Source organism: Rhipicephalus microplus, chromosome 10, assembly GCF_043290135.1.
Source record: "Rhipicephalus microplus isolate Deutch F79 chromosome 10, USDA_Rmic, whole genome shotgun sequence".
Classification (NCBI taxonomy): Eukaryota; Metazoa; Arthropoda; class Arachnida; order Ixodida; family Ixodidae; genus Rhipicephalus; species Rhipicephalus microplus.
In genome coordinates, this window is record NC_134709.1 from 90,159,019 (window position 1) to 90,174,646 (window position 15,628).

At 45.7% G+C, this 15,628-nt stretch overlaps 2 protein-coding genes across 2 annotated transcripts in view; one reads left to right on the forward strand and one right to left on the reverse strand.

Annotated features, from left to right (window-relative positions):
- The window catches only part of LOC119180658 (WD repeat-containing protein 36), a 48,709-nt gene extending 39,025 nt beyond the window's left edge, over positions 1 to 9,684 (reverse strand). Inside the window, exons 1-6 of the mRNA XM_037431769.2 lie at positions 9,420 to 9,684; positions 5,521 to 5,548; positions 3,608 to 3,708; positions 2,735 to 2,852; positions 2,344 to 2,531; positions 458 to 590 (exon numbers count right to left, since the gene is read on the reverse strand). Of these exons, the coding sequence (XP_037287666.2) occupies positions 458 to 590; positions 2,344 to 2,531; positions 2,735 to 2,852; positions 3,608 to 3,708; positions 5,521 to 5,548; positions 9,420 to 9,572 (721 nt within the window). The 5' untranslated portion in view covers positions 9,573 to 9,684. The remainder of the gene's footprint in view (positions 1 to 457; positions 591 to 2,343; positions 2,532 to 2,734; positions 2,853 to 3,607; positions 3,709 to 5,520; positions 5,549 to 9,419) is intronic.
- Positions 9,685 to 10,060: 376 nt separating this feature from the next.
- Rab3 (RAS oncogene family member Rab3) overlaps positions 10,061 to 15,628 on the forward strand; it is a 107,346-nt gene continuing 101,778 nt past the window's right edge. The window contains exon 1 of the mRNA XM_037431912.2: positions 10,061 to 10,222. The gene's annotated coding sequence lies outside the window, so the exon portion shown is untranslated. The remainder of the gene's footprint in view (positions 10,223 to 15,628) is intronic.

Consider the following 15,628-nt stretch of genomic DNA (forward strand, 5'->3'; position numbering starts at 1 on the left):
TGTGTTTTCATGGTTTATTACTACTTCATTGCAGTGAAACAACATTTATAAGAGGGTTACACGGGAACGAATATATATTTGAATAGGTGCTTTCATAGTTTAGTACCACAGCACTGCAGTGCAACCACTTTTACAGGGTATCGCGTGTGAACTAATATGCTATTCGTTCATTTTGAATAATTCAAAATTTTCATTAATTTCAATTTGAATATAGCATTATTAGTTCAAATATTTGGAGAACTCAAATATTCGCACAAGTCTAATAAACACAAATAAATGTTTGCAGACTGCATTACGCTGCCAGCCCTAGCGCAGTTGTGGCTGTAGCCTGTTGTGGCTGTAACACTGCTAAGCCTGAGAATCTTTGGTTCTGGCTGAGTACGTGGACGTTGCCTTGCTAAGTAAGAGGGGTCCGACTCCCTCAGTCGATTGGTAGCAACAACCACTTTGGACCCACCTGTGCGGAAGGACACGGCCGTCACTGGACCCCAGTCCTGCTGAAAGCGCATCAGCGTTTCGTCGAACTTCAGGTTGTGCACAATGGTCTCGCCACTAGCCAGGCCGATAGCTACCACATCCAGTGCAGGAGACTGAAGAATCAGGCGTATGCATATTAAAACATGTTGCCTTAAAAGAGCTAAAAGCCCAAAACTATCTGTCTTATTATCGCACAAAATGGAAACACAAGGGGCAGGAAAGGAAGAGAGGAAATTAACAAAAGCACAAGGACAATTACACGGTCTTGCATGGCAGGACTCACCTGCATTTCTGATGAAATGATCCAACAGTAAACTACATCAGAGAAAAAGAGGGGCAGGCAAGTGAGGCAAAGAGAATCACTAGGATAACCACATGATGCTTTCCGACTCTCCCTGTGCCTTGCCATCATCTTTTTGTTCGTTTCGTGGGCTGAGTTTTCTTCTATGCCGTTGACTACTTTGTAGCTTGTCACTTCAAGAAGGGTGCAGGTAAGTCTCGCGATGTATGCTTAGCACAGATTTGCGCGGCAGCAGTTCACAATCAAATGCAGTTTTAACTAACTTGAGAAGTATTTAGATGCTACGAAATTTCTCCTTTTGTAACCTATAACCGTTATATAACCAGGCCCCTTGGACAAAAAAAAATTTAATCGCAGCGGTTTTGTCAGAGCACCAGAATAGTGGGACAGCTAGCCTCTCCGATACACTTTCTGGCTATAAATTGTAGTAGTAACACATTTAACAGTCCTCTCATTGAGCTGATGCAAATGTACAGCGTTCCTTTCAATGGCCTAACCCTGCATTCCAATCGGGGGCATATGCAGCTAACATTTTCAAGTTGGTCTCTTGAATGCAACTTGAACGATTGCAGGAAAACGTAAAGAAACCTCTGCACACCTATGCACATGAGTATTGTTTACCCAAAATGACAAGACTAATTTTCAATGCGAAAAAGCTTTTGCTCGAAGCTGTGTCCATCCTTCACTCATGCGTCCGCTCCCCCACTGCGCATGCACATCTTCTTTCCCTCTCTGCTCTCCTACGCTTTCCCCTTTTTCCCGAGTCAGCGGCGAAGGCAACGTTTCTGCGACACAGAGCGCGTCTGCTTTGTTCATAGCCGTTGATTGTTGGTTTTGCGGCGTCCCACATTTCTGTGAGACGAAGTGCGTCTGCTTGGCTAGCACAGGGCCACATTCGATGTCTTTGGTGAGTGCATTTAGGAACTGGCCATTCAGAAATGCTACAGTCATGTTCACCAGCAGCGTTCACAACAGCGGTCACCGGCATCAAGAGATGGTCACCGCTAACATTAGTCAAGTAGGGGTTGCCGTTCACCATCTCTCCTCTGCTTCACATCCACATATGGTTCTCTTTAGCGAGAGATGGTGTAATCTTTCTCAGCAAATGTTTTAAGATGCTTGCAGCACATTCGCATACAGTCGACTATCGGTAAACGGAAATCTGATAAACAGAACTGCTGCTTATGGAATGACTGCCTCTGATATGATTGCTTTTGTCCTTCATACTGCACCCCTGTTCATCTCTCAGTAAATGGATCTCCCGTTAAATAGAGCATATTTCCCGGTTTCTTAAGGTTCCATTTATTGAGAGTCTACTGTATTTCAGCAGTGACCATTTCCCCTCTGAGGTTTGTGAACGAGATGCTCGCATGAGTGCCAAAGCGTCAACTTCATTGTAGCCTCATTGGGGACGATATTCAAAATTTCTGTACTCTGCCTTTATCTAGCCAGATAATCTTCAATAAACCTTACACAGCACCTCTGGCATCTCTTGGCTTAAGACCCTCTTCCAGGATATTTCTGGAGAAATGAAATTGGTTTTGAACTTCAATAGAGTTGCTAACCTGTTCAAGTGCAGTGACGGCACTCTGCCAACCAGAGAACGTGTGCACCAGTATTCCGGCTCGTATGTTCCACAGCTGCAGAGGTCCCTGCTCACTGCCCACGAGGATCTTGTTCACGTAAGTGACCGGGTGGAGCAGTGTACTTGCTCGAAACGTGGAGGAGTCGAGTGACAGCTCAAGGTACTGCTCTGGGTACCAAAAGAGGTGGGCTTGGTGACACACGACAGAAGTATGGTGCCAGCATAACAAAGACAAATCTGCAGCGGATACAATGAGCTCTGCAGGAACCTACACGCACAATGCAAACTATTACTGATATGAATACCACGAAGCTAGGTTGTGGCATTGACATTTGAATCGTCTGCAACAGATGGTGTTGAAAGGCGTGTACCTGCCGTTTTGATTTCCCAGACGATTACCCTGCCGGATTCGTCGACAGAAACCAGGTGATGCCCAAAGGGAAGCAGCAGCTTGACTTCGTGCTCATGTCCATTGAAGGTGTTTTGCAGCTTTGAGAGAGAAAAGAAGAAAGCATAGGTCGCATTATGGAACATTATAAACTGTACACTCGTAACTCTGGTAAGATAGAGCCTATTTCAGTGGTGCATCACCCCATACAATAACGTCCAGTACAGTATGCTTCTAAATAGCACATTAAGCAGTACTTCAGCTGTGACTGTAGCTCAGATTAGGTATAAAGACCTGAAAGATTATTTCTAATTACTAGGTTGATATTTATATTTAACACATCATGCATCTAACGCAAATAAATTTCAAAGACTATTGAAGGTGTGTGTTGACTTAAGTACTGAGAATGGTGTTCACTTCAAAGAGAAAACTGTATTGTACTTTATCAAGCCTGAAACTCGATAAGCTAACATGATAGGATCCCAAATGTGAAATTGCAATGCACGGAAATTTGTGAGTGAGTGTGGGCAACTGAAAACAAGACGGATTTCATCACTGCTAGTTGCTACAACTAATAGATGCTTACGAAAAAAGAAAACCATCTGTACACCACGAGAGTCATTTTTCATTTCGAAAATTGCTCTTGTGTCGCATGGAAAACATGCACATTATGCAAATAATAGAACGTCCCGTAGTTGAGTTTCCGCTGACATGACAGACGAGTAAACATCAAATGACTAGCCAATAGCACCTGCACCTCCATCACTTTTACAGCAAAGGTTCAAGTAATTACATCACACCACCACAGCCACACAGCCAACTCCATAGAAAATTGGAAAGTTCTTGAAACACTTACCTCGCTTCCACGTAGCCAGGAATAAATGGACTTTCCAGATGCTGTGTAGACCAGCCGAGAATCACCAGCGATGCAACTAATTTCATCGTCATGTGCCTGGCCTGAAGATGAATATGATTATGACGATGTCAGGCACGACCACGTTTTAAAAAGGAAGACGACCCTTTTGGTAACATCCCTGACTTTCGATTCGAGCACTTCACAAGGCACTACACTAGAGTTGACAGAAGAAATTGTTGTTCTGCAGCTTGCCTTGATACGACACATACAAATGAAAACAAAAACAACTACACTGTAACTTAACTGGTAATTAATTACCAGAACCTCAAGTATGAAAGAAAGGTACTGTAAGAATTACACTAACAAAGAATTTTACAGACACACACCAACATTTTGCACTGAATCAAAAGCAGATGTTCACATCAGCACAACATATAAGCGAACTGAATCAGTACAATACTGGCGAGTCATCTTTTGAATCGCGCAAGCCGGCTGTCATTGCTGGTTGGACGAGACAAGTCATAGCTTTCACTGTGTGCAGCTCATTCCCAAGAATAGCTTCAACTCTAATTTCCATGTTTCTTTGTGTGTTCCATACTTGAGTATAGTGATGACACTTGTGCAAGTTTACACATGCTAGTTATGGTTAGTATAACACTGGTATAACACTGAAAAGTAAATGACAAACTTGGGCAGCATGTGCAATGACAGAAGGGCTCTATCTGTCAGGACCACACCACCTGTTGAAGTACTTTGTATTGCCTGCAAGTCTCTTTCCATATTTTAAAATATTGCAGCACACTGTTATGATAGGTTAAGTTTTTAGGGGGGGGGGGGGCAATTATGGTGGATAATCCCTATCAGATTAAGAGGAAATATAATTGGCAACTGCTTATCTTGATAATAGAGTGACAAAGGCAGGGCTTCTGCACATTCGTCTTGTCCCACAGCTAGTACGAAAGCTTGCGAATGATTTCACTTTTGCCTGCTCCCATCGTCAAAACATTTATGAGGTCATATACATGGAAAATGTGAATGCGAGAGAAATTTAGATTCTTCAGTGAAAATTGCAGTTGCATATTACGAGTGAATTTTTCTTAACGAACTAAACAGTGTGTTTGAGGCCACACACTAACCCAATACATCATGTATGCCAAGTTTACTTTGGAAAACGGACATGCTGAAAAGAGATGGTGCTGTCTAAGAAATGGAGGGAAAGGTAAAGCATTCTTGCAAACTGAACAATAACTGTATGTTACCTATGACTTCTCGCAACTCTTTGAGTTTCATAATAAACAATGCAGCATTAATTTTAGCGAGGTCAATGAGAAAATATTTAGTAAACTTAAGTACTACTTTTTGGTGCGACAGGAGGCATGCGCTTCAATTCTGTAGCTTCTGCAGTGCTGACAAGAGAAGTTGTCACAGAATATGATTCGAAATCGACATCGGCGTGCGTGCACACACACACACACGCATGCACACACACGCATGCACACACACATACACACAAATACACAGAAAAAGAAACCTACGCTAATCATGCCACTTTGCTCAGTTTGAATTTAAAATTTCAATGGAGTGCCCTTCTGAGAGTCCTATATAAAGGGGGTCGTCAGGACTTCTCGAGGGCAGCTGCAAAGGTTATGTTACTCATGCTATGTTACTTATCCTGCCCCTTCACTCTGCTTTTCATCTTTTTCTTACAGAACTGAGTATGGCAACATAACCATCAGTTAAAGCATGCACAACAGGGGTGCCTTCACAATAACGATATTATGAACTAATTTAGTGCACGAACTAGCGTGCAACGTCTGTTATTTGCCCAGTTTTTTGTACACACAGATTGCGTGTACTCTGTGAAAAACAAGCTGCATTTATGATTGAGCAGAGATCTGCAAGGAGGCACTCACTTGCTGTCAACAGGTCGAGCTTCGTTCCCTGCAATCAGTTAACAAAGAAAAGTGCATTAATAATTCAATTATCTTATAGATTTACTTTGTGCTTCGAGAAAAAAATTGTAAACATAATGATGATGATAATGTTTGTAGTCCCCTTTGTTTCGGGTGGGCACCTTGTGGTGTCCTGACCGGAACGATAAAATAAATGAAATATCACAAAAACTGCACATCACAAGGTTATAATAGGTTCATGAACATTAGAACTGTTCACTGTCCCCCGGACCACCACAAAAAAAGCCTTGCTTTTGTTATTGATGTTGCTGCCAGGGGGTGCACATTGGTGTTTCGGCTGCCGCTTCGATCCGGTGTGTCGCAGCCATCCACGAAGCCAGGTGCCTCAGGTAGTGTGACGGCCTCTGGTTGATGAGATGACAGATGTTTGCACTGGAGAACAATGTGTTCAATGGTTTCATTGTCCTCCCCGCATGCCCTGCACTGCACAGTACTGTCAGCCAATGACGGGTCAAAGTGACATCGATACACTTTAGTTTGGAGAGCTCCAGCATGAGCCTCAAACAGCAGGGTGCTGCCGACACTGTTGTCATATAGACGCTTGGCTGAGACGTTCATTTTGTGCACTTTGTAGAAGGCCAGGCTTGGTTTTTTTTTTCCATAGCCACCTGCCACATCGACGTCTCCGCTTCCTGTACATGCTGACCATTTCTTCTCACTGCCCTCCCGGATGGGGTCAGTAAAAAGAGAGAACTTTCTACACAGGTTATAAAGATGCCTGCTTCATTGTGTACTGATGCCTTTTATAGTAGTATACATAAATACACGCCGGGCCTATCGTTGATTGTTCATGAGGCTAAGACGGCCTTCGTAGACGGCCTTGCTCCTGGCCTCCCGTGCCTCATGACTTGAGCATCCGAGGTCACCCTGGACCACATAAACAACTATGCGTCCGTGACACGCCAGCACCAGTCACCCAACCTCACGCTGACCTCTCTCCAACCACTGGTGTGTTGCGGCGGACAGGCAGATGACGGCGTTGGCGAATGTCAGCACTGGCAAATGTACTGCTTTCCACAGTTCGCACACCAGAACAAACATGTTGGCAGCTCTCACAGATGCTTGACAAACATGCTCCTTCTGTTTGTCAAAAAGATCTGCGGAGGTTTACACTGAGGTACCGGTATTCATCTAACACCGGAATTTTTCCACTGTCGGGAAGCTGCACCTTGATGATCTCTTCAACGCCCAAAAACTGCAATATGGCCAATTTTTTGGCATTTAAGTGTAGGCCCAGCCGCTTCAGGTGTTCGGCTGCCAGAGTCACCAGACTTGTAAGATCACTGCTGCACTCTGCCAGTAGTACAAGATCATCTGCGAACACCAAGCCGGGCAGCGTCCATGTCTCCGATACCCCATCAATCATGAGTCGGTATGCGAAGCCAACTCCCGATTCCACGAGTGCCTCCTCGAGTCCTGCCACATACAACACGTACAGCAGCGGAGACAAAGGGCAACCCTGGCTGAGTCCTCTTGTCACCTTCACAGGCTGCGCTCTGGTGTCCCTGAAACATGCCACCACCAAGCTATCCGCATAGAGCCACCGGAGGAACCCTGTCCAGATGCTCGGAATTTGTCGTTTTTTAACTGGCGGAAAAACTCTGCATGTGGCACACTATCGTAAGCCTTGGCTACATTCAGAAAGCATCCGAGCAGGCCTCTCGTTTCTCTCTGTGCTACCTCGATCGTCTGGGTGAGCACAAAAAGGTTGTCCTCCAATCGCCGGTTTCGTCAGAAGCCATTCTGGAGTTCAGACATTATGCCATTTTGCTCCGCCCAGCCACTCATTCAGACTTTCAAGACCTGAGCGAAGAGTCTAAAGAGGACACTCGTCACCCTGATTGGTCTATAGTCACCATGCTGGTCTATAGTCCAGCGTCGCCTCCTCTCTTGCACACCAGGCTTACTCGGCCACATTTCCAGTCAGATGGGATTGGGCCGTCCTTCAGAATGGTAGTGAAGATTTCCGCGAGGTGTTCAAGAGCAGACTCCCCCCGGCATTTCACGAGGCCCGCCGGTATACCGTCCATTCCGGTAGCAGTGCTTGCACTGATACGCAGGAGAGCACGCTCAATAACGATCTTCGTCATTTTCCAACGGTCGTGTTCACTTGGTTAATGTGGCTTGTCGTTGGGGTTGCAGCTTACAGCTGCGATCGGTTCGTCATGTGTGGGACTGAAGAGCTCTTCCATGTGGTTCGTGAGGTGTGCCGCGAGATCAATGACCCGCTGGTTTGCTAGAGTGATGTCGAATTTCAGGTGCCAAGGTACTACGATCTAATGAGGACACATATTTCCAAAATTTGTTAGCGCCATTACGCCCTGCCTCTGTAATAGCTCGCAATTGTTCACTGTTGTGCTGAGCTATTTTACTTTGTACGAGGACCCACATATCTTTCTTGAGGCGGAGGCATTCCTCCCAGGTATGCATGCACTCCTCTCCAGGGGATGTTCTAGCAGCCACTCTGTGTATACGATTCGCCGTTCGTCTTGTAGAAAGGGCCCTATGTACCTCTTCGTCCACCCAACCTTTGCGCCGCAAGCCACAACGAAAATTCATGCGAACTTTGGCCTCCTCATGATGCGTTTCAGTTCTAGCGCAAACTGATCGTAGGTTGGCGATTCCATCGGTTGAGAGTTCTCTTCGAATGCCTTGACAACTGAAGTATACGCTGACTGTGGGAGGCACTTCACAGCCGGGTTGCGAAGTTGCTTCTCAGTGGATCACCACGAGGATCTAGAAAAGGACAACTTTATTTGGTTGTCGTCACTTCCTAGGCTGAATTGACCATTCTCATCTCTGTTCATGTGAGTGAGACGTCGTGCTAGAACAGACGTCGCAAGCGCGTAGTCAATACAGCTGCGACTGTTACTGGTGCACCAGGTGTGCTGGCCTTCGCACTCTGGAGAAAGATTCAGTACATCCAAGGTAAGCGAATGCGCCAGTGTCAGCAGTAGTTCCCCATTCGCATCTTGGAAACCATCCAGCTTGCAGGTGGCCATTGAAATCGCCCACTATGAGGACCTCTCACTGAGTACATAGAGCTGAGTACAAAGGCAACCCTGTGTCAACCAAGGACAATGCCACGTTACTTATGTACCAAGTGTAATGCATTTGAAAGGCAATTAATATACACAAGACTGTTTTTCACGAGTCGCTCTGTAATAGAAGGCTCTGAAATTAATAAATAATTAATGACACAAAAGAATAAATTAAGGTGACCTGAATATTCGCGGTACACGTGACAAATTTTTCGTTGTCAAGTAACACTAAAGCATAAAACGAGACTGAATGGGTTGTGGCGTGGAACATCACCAATCAATGCACAAATTTATATAGTGGGATCGGATAATCTCCCAGGCCGCATCTAACTGCGAAGATCTCGAAATTATGGTCTTACGTCGGTGTCGCAGACACACACTTTTGATCACGATTGGGTGCGATCCCAATGAAATTCACTGATCGTTATTTCTCACTTTACGCGAGCTAGAGCAGGAATCCAATTGAGGAGAAACTTGATCCCGATCGGGTTCAATCACGATCAGAAGTGCACCGTGTGATACGTCATAAAACCCCGACCAGTGTGCGGAACTGCAGTTCCGATCAATTTCACCATTCCGAGTTTAGTCGAAATTTGAAACAATTTTGAAATAACTACACGCTGTTTACACTCAGTATTGAAGACTGCGCCGGCAAAATGCCCGACGACAGTATAAACGCCACACGCCGTCTTCAGCAATCAAGCCATGTTACGTGTTACGCTACCAGTTCACGCTACAGGTTCGACCAGGTGAGTCGTGGGCACTTTTTTCTATACTTCGTTAACAATGTCTACTCACGCCGTAGGTGTGAAAGCATCTGCCGATAGAGGTGATGACGAGATGCTCTTTGCGCCTGTTGATGTATCGCAGAACGAAAGGCACGTGGTTGCACACGTATCCCAGGGCCCTGTATCCTTGGAATATTCGGCTCGGAACGGTGTCGGCCTTCATTGTTTTAAGAGGAGTCTGGTTCGCACGCTTTTCTCACAAACGTCACGTCCGCACATGCATACACAGCTACCACAACACTTGATCGCTCTCCGCGCAAAACACATGGCACAATGGCAACAGATTGTCTTGATTTGGATTCGTTCGTTACTTACGCTTTGCTGCAATGCTTCAACAAACAAATAAAAGTTATAAATTAGTGAATTGAAAAAACACACATTATATTTATAAAATAAACAAGTTTGTTAAAAAGTTGGTATATTTTTAATTAGTGTTGACATAAGAAAAGCATTACATTAAGAAAAAATTATCATCCTAAATAACACAAAAGCGTAAAACCTAAGTAAACATTTTAAAATATGCTTATTATTATGGTTTTTCAAATTTTTGTCACAAGAGTTTGATTCAAGTGATTTTGAGTTTCTACGCACTCAGCGGCGTGGCCCCAACCGTAAGGCCTACGTTTCATACGGGCATTTTGCGTGCTTGCAGTGAAGACCAACCTCGACCCGAGCCGACAAACGGGAGTGCGTGAAAAAAAAAAATAAAAAATTCGGTTCAAGTTGCCGAGAAGCAAGCGTGAGAGGAGGCCTACTACCTAAAGGACAACAACAAAACAACCACCAAACTCCGGATCCACCCTTCCAGAACCGGTGAGTGTCCGGCGAAACCGGTCCGGTGACTTTCGCTCGCACCCTTTCGCGCAAAGCGAAAGTTTTCGGCGGGCGCTGTCGCGACGCCGACGATTGGCTGTCAGCCAACGTGTCAGCGACGGTTAACGGTTCTCGTCGCGACTGACCGCTCGCGACGCGTTTCTGATTCGCGCGTGTGAACAGTATAACGGGCCTGAGATGTCGCAATTGCGACCTAGGGAGCGCAGCTCCAAGTGTCGTGCGGCTGGTTACTTTTATTTATTTAATTTTGTACGACACGATGCGCCGCGATCACACAGCGAAGATCGTCGTGGGCGTTCCAGCGTCAATCTGGTTCAAACTGATGCCTCACTTAAAAGACGAACGTAGAAACTAAGATGAGAGAAGAAAAAAAAAAAAAAACGTAGTGCACCTGTGATCGGAAGTAACGGATACCTTCGTGACGAAACGCCGTGCCTCAGCCGATTCTCTCGTGTTGTCACGCACGCTACACATCCGTCGATGCGTGCGGATGTCCCGATTGCTACCACACTTTTGAAACGGTCACGCACGCAAATTTTACGCACACCATGCGCGATCTTTGAACAGGTGAACCCTCCAAAGCGTTTTCGTTTCGGTACGCTAAGGCACGGCCGTTTTAGTCCTAAACCGCTGACACCTGTGTTCTCCGCGGCGCATATTCCGTCACTGCGAGTGGAGCTCGCACCCGCAGTTCTCGCATTATCGTTATTAGAAACAACAATTTTGTAGAACGTTTTTTTTTTTCTTCGCGAGTCAAGCGTTAAAAAGGTCCGTACTTTCGCTTCTGTTAGACGCGCGTATAATGACATGTTCGTGCCGAAAAGATTGGTGGTAGCATGTCATAAATTTGCGACTGCGCGCAGATGTGTCCGAAGGACAAATCGAACGCTTCGGTGATGCCACCGTGTGCTGAATATGCACCCGCAGCTTCGTCTCGGCAGCTTCGGTGTGCACCCGCGTGAACACCTGTGACACCGTGGTGGAAGGGTTGATACCCTTTTCTTTTGAATTTCACCCGCTTGATTCCTCTAATATTTGGAGCACAATGTTGGTGTTGTTGTGACCGCACTTGTTGCGGACGCAGATGTTACAGGAGTCGTGATTGGAGGGGCGGGGGGGGGGGGCACCTTTTAGCAGTGTCCTCCCTTTTTGTCCTCTACGTATTGCAGTTTTATGTTCTTTTGCATGCCAGGAAATCACGCACTTAGTGGTTCATTGATAACTTGGGTGCGCAATGTCATACGTACACGTGTTAGACCACGAGGCGTGAAGTAGCTCAACGTTAGCAGTACTTCGCGCGTAGTTGTAAGAAAACGAAATCGTAATGTGACCTTAATACTCAGCTGCAGTACTTCACACTATGAACTCGTCAGCCGGCGACGCGTTGCAGCTGATTTAGCAGGCATTCGGCATTTAGTTGCCGCGAACAATGCGGGCATTCCTTCGCAAGCTTGCATGACGCACGCTGGGTGTACTAGACACAGATAAATGGGGCAGCCTTTTATAGCTGCATCGCACTGCGCTTGTGCCCCAATTTCCTTGCACACGGGTGGTGCACGCTCCATCACTCGCCTGCCATCCGTTCAGCTTGACTTGCGTTTAATCATCGGTGTCATTGTCTTGTCTACTGTCGCGCCATTGTTATTACTCGTGAACGAAACCCCGACCAATAAAAAGATAGAGCTACTGCAGCAATTCATTTATGGCGCTTTATATGAGGAAACTTATCATTATTCTATGGTGGGATACAACCTTCAGAAACAAACAAACAAAAAACCCATGTTAGCTCTGTCAGCAGTCATCGATGTCCTTCAGCAGATGGTTTGGATAAATGCTCCATTCAACAGCGCTTACTCATTGTCGTGACGTCAAGCAGTTCTCGCGGGTTGGAGATAGTTTGCTTTTCCACGCAGACACGTGTTGGTGTCGCTGGTTTTAACTTGAACGTTCTGGTGAATTTCGTCGGGAATTAATCAAACCTCTAATATTTAGGTAATAACGACGAGCCCGTAATTCGGAACAGGCGTAGTATATTTGCTGATGGCGAGAAAAAGTAATTAAACGGTCCAAGCGGATGCCACGACTGCGTTTCGCAGGTGAAGACAGACGCGCCGTTGGTCGGTGGCGCTTAGCTTTGTTATATCGGCTGTAACCGAGTGTAAAGTTTTACCATCGAAGCAAGGCGCTTAAAAATAAGATAAAAAAGAAGTGGTCGGGAATGTTGTGTCGATGTTTGTTTATAAGGACCTGACCTTTCTTGTTGAATTCCTTGCTATTTGGCTGTTAGCTCGAGGAGCTCCCGCGGCATTTTTTTTTTCTGTATCTGGAGTTGTCAATGCATAAACGATTGTGCTAGAAGCTGCACAGGTGGAAGGGTTATGTTAACGATGTGCTGCCCAAAAGTAACGTCACGCTGTGACCGTAACTGCTGCTACTTCTGGTACTGGCGTGCGCGGCACTGTAGTATTACTGGCCATTCCCAAGCGCAGTTACTTGTTTCCGTGGGACTACAAAGCTAGTGTTTAAGAGTGTTGAAAGGGTTTTGATGCTATAAAAAGCATGCTGTAGGCTTCCTCTGTACGCAGCGAGACATTCAGCACAAAACGTTGGACACAGCAAGTGTTTAAGATATATTTTAATTCGCTTCCGAAGTCTGACTTCTGTCTGAATGCTCATTCTCGCGATCGAGATCCATCGCTAGCGTGACTGACGCCGACGTCACTATGTAGGAAGAGTAGGGAAAGTTTTGATGATGTCAGACCATATTAGAGTGACGTGCCACGAGCGGCGAGTATAATTCCTTCCTCCATGGGTGAGCCAAAGCTGCAACAACTCCGTCGCACCACACTCGTCTTCCCATGAACTTGTAGCCGAAGTTGCTCGCATTTTGTAAAGAGCTCCGCATTGTCACGCGAAGCTGCCAAGGCGAGATCAAAAAAGTTTAGTTGGTTCGCATACCTCTTTGCTTTAGCACACACTGGGTTGCCGTAGCCATGCACATGAGAGGCTATAGGCAGTTGTGACCACCTGGTGGCGCTTAAATCAGGCAAGCATAAGAATTCCTTTCGTGGAAACCCAATGTAGTCTATACTATGTACTTCGCCTTTGTAAATTTTCGGGCAGCGGCCTTGTTCCGAATGCGTTGTTTTTTGAAACAATCATTAACCATGGTCATTCAGCAAAAAAAAAATAATAATAAATGCACCTGTAATTGTCGTTGCATGAAGCACCACAAGATGTCGGTACCATCGTCAAGTAAGCCGGTACTCCAGAAATATCGCCTCGAATACGGGAATGCCGTATGCTAACATTCTTTATCAGGAACTGCTAGCGAGTATCGAAGGCATCGGGACGTTTTCAAGCAACCTGCGCAATGACGTCACAGCCCCACTCGGTGCCCATGAAACGAAAGTAGCTGGTATAAATGAGGCGATAGTGAATTATTTAGCGACACTAAATGAATGTTAATTGGAGCAGTGGCGGATCCAGAGGGGAGGGGGTAATGAGGCGTTTGCCCCCCCCCCCCCTTCTAAAGCCAATTCGTCAGGACACCCAGCCCCCCTCTTATGTGCCTGTCGACCACCTCTATCCCCGATTAAAAGAAATGAGTAGGACAAATTAACAGTATTTATGCTGTAGTGGGGTTCTTGTGACAGTAGCAACTACAAAAAAAAAAAAAAAAGTGGTACCCCCCTTTCTCCAGTTTTACTTCAAGCGTCCGTTCCCTCCTAGAAGGAGTGGCCAGACCCGCGCCTGTTTTGGAGCGTGTATCATGCTTCCTGGAGCTATAAAAAACATGCAGGTTTTTTTTTTGTTTTCGCTATAAAGAACACGCAAGTCACAAACCTAATGGCACCACACCTTTATATAGGCTCCTTCCAGCGAGGGTGCTATCCCACACACACATAGAACAAGGTTTACATGGTAAAATCGTAGCATGTTGTAGACACACGCTCATGACATGGTGCCTCCTACCTTCTTCATTTATTTTAATTGTTTACCGGGGTGGGTGCTTGTGCCACGAGTGCATGGTGTTCTTTAAGAGTACTGTTTGTAGGGCCGTCGATGTCGAAGACTGGAAAATCGCAAATCATGCAAATGGTGCGCGTAGTTTCAAAGTAGTTATGAATAAACCGATTCATTGCTTTTTACGCGATCGTCCACTCTAATGCAAATTAACTTACGAAGTACCTCAAAAGTTTCCAGTATAGGTTAAAGCAATTGACAAGGGTGACAGTATATAATTAGCACTTCGCGCACGGCAAAAGACTGGAGTGCACAAGCAAAAACATGGAGCAGATATTCGCAAAAAAATTTTTTTTTAGTTCCCTGAAAGTGCATGATCAGTTTGCCAAAACGAGTCTTATCGACATCACGCACAAATTACCGCAACGCATTAACGGTGCATGACAACACAAGTAATAATTTGTTTAGGCTAACTCACGGAACAAAAGAGCTTTAAGTATTTATCGCAGTGGCACGATTCGCGCGCTAGAGCACGTATTTGGCAAAGACCTTGCCAGAATGCATAAAGACCTTCACATGATCTTTTAATCCTCTGTTCTTTCATCGCATTTACATTACAATTACTTCTAATCACATCTGTACATTCCTTGTAATCATTGCCTGTCAATTCTCATTAACAATAGTTTACAAACTTGTCATCGGACTGCGGACGCGGCGTCAGCAGTGTAGCTATAATTGTCGAACTTGCACGAGCATCAGCGATAACGATGCAATTTACGTTGTCACGCGCGCGTCCGCGGTACCAATTCACGACGCGGCACGAACATGGCCTCCCAGATCCGCAGACGCGCTGTTAATCAAATCAGCCAATACATGTCGTGCTCGGGCTTGCTGCGCATTTGCCGATGGCATTACGAAACACGCACACACACACGCGCGCGCGCATTTTGTGTGTTTTTTGGGGACAAAGTTGTAAAATTCCATGCTGCGCGCATGGTGCAACATCATTTGGCTCTCGTGCTTCTGCAGGGGCCTTGATTGCAGATGGGCAACGATGTATGAATATGTGATCAAAAACTTGTGTCGCACGGCCACTTCAAACACGTGGCCACTTGAAATTTCTTGGAACTGCGATGGCTCCACCGAACAACAGTGCTGTTCTTCCTCATACATGACTGTTTCGCTGTTTACAAACAGGGGTGCGTTTACAAAAAGTGGTTAACTATATAGAGTACTATAGCTATACTCTACTATAATGGGACAGCATAAAGCCGTCCCGGGAAAAGGCCTACGTGTCCCGGGTCCGTAAACGATTGTATTCGCTGTTTACAAACCGAGGTGCTTCCGGTTTTGTGCACCAGCGTAGCCAAGGAGCATTGGCGGGGAACGAATGCTTTAGCGAGTAGCCCGCTCATTTGC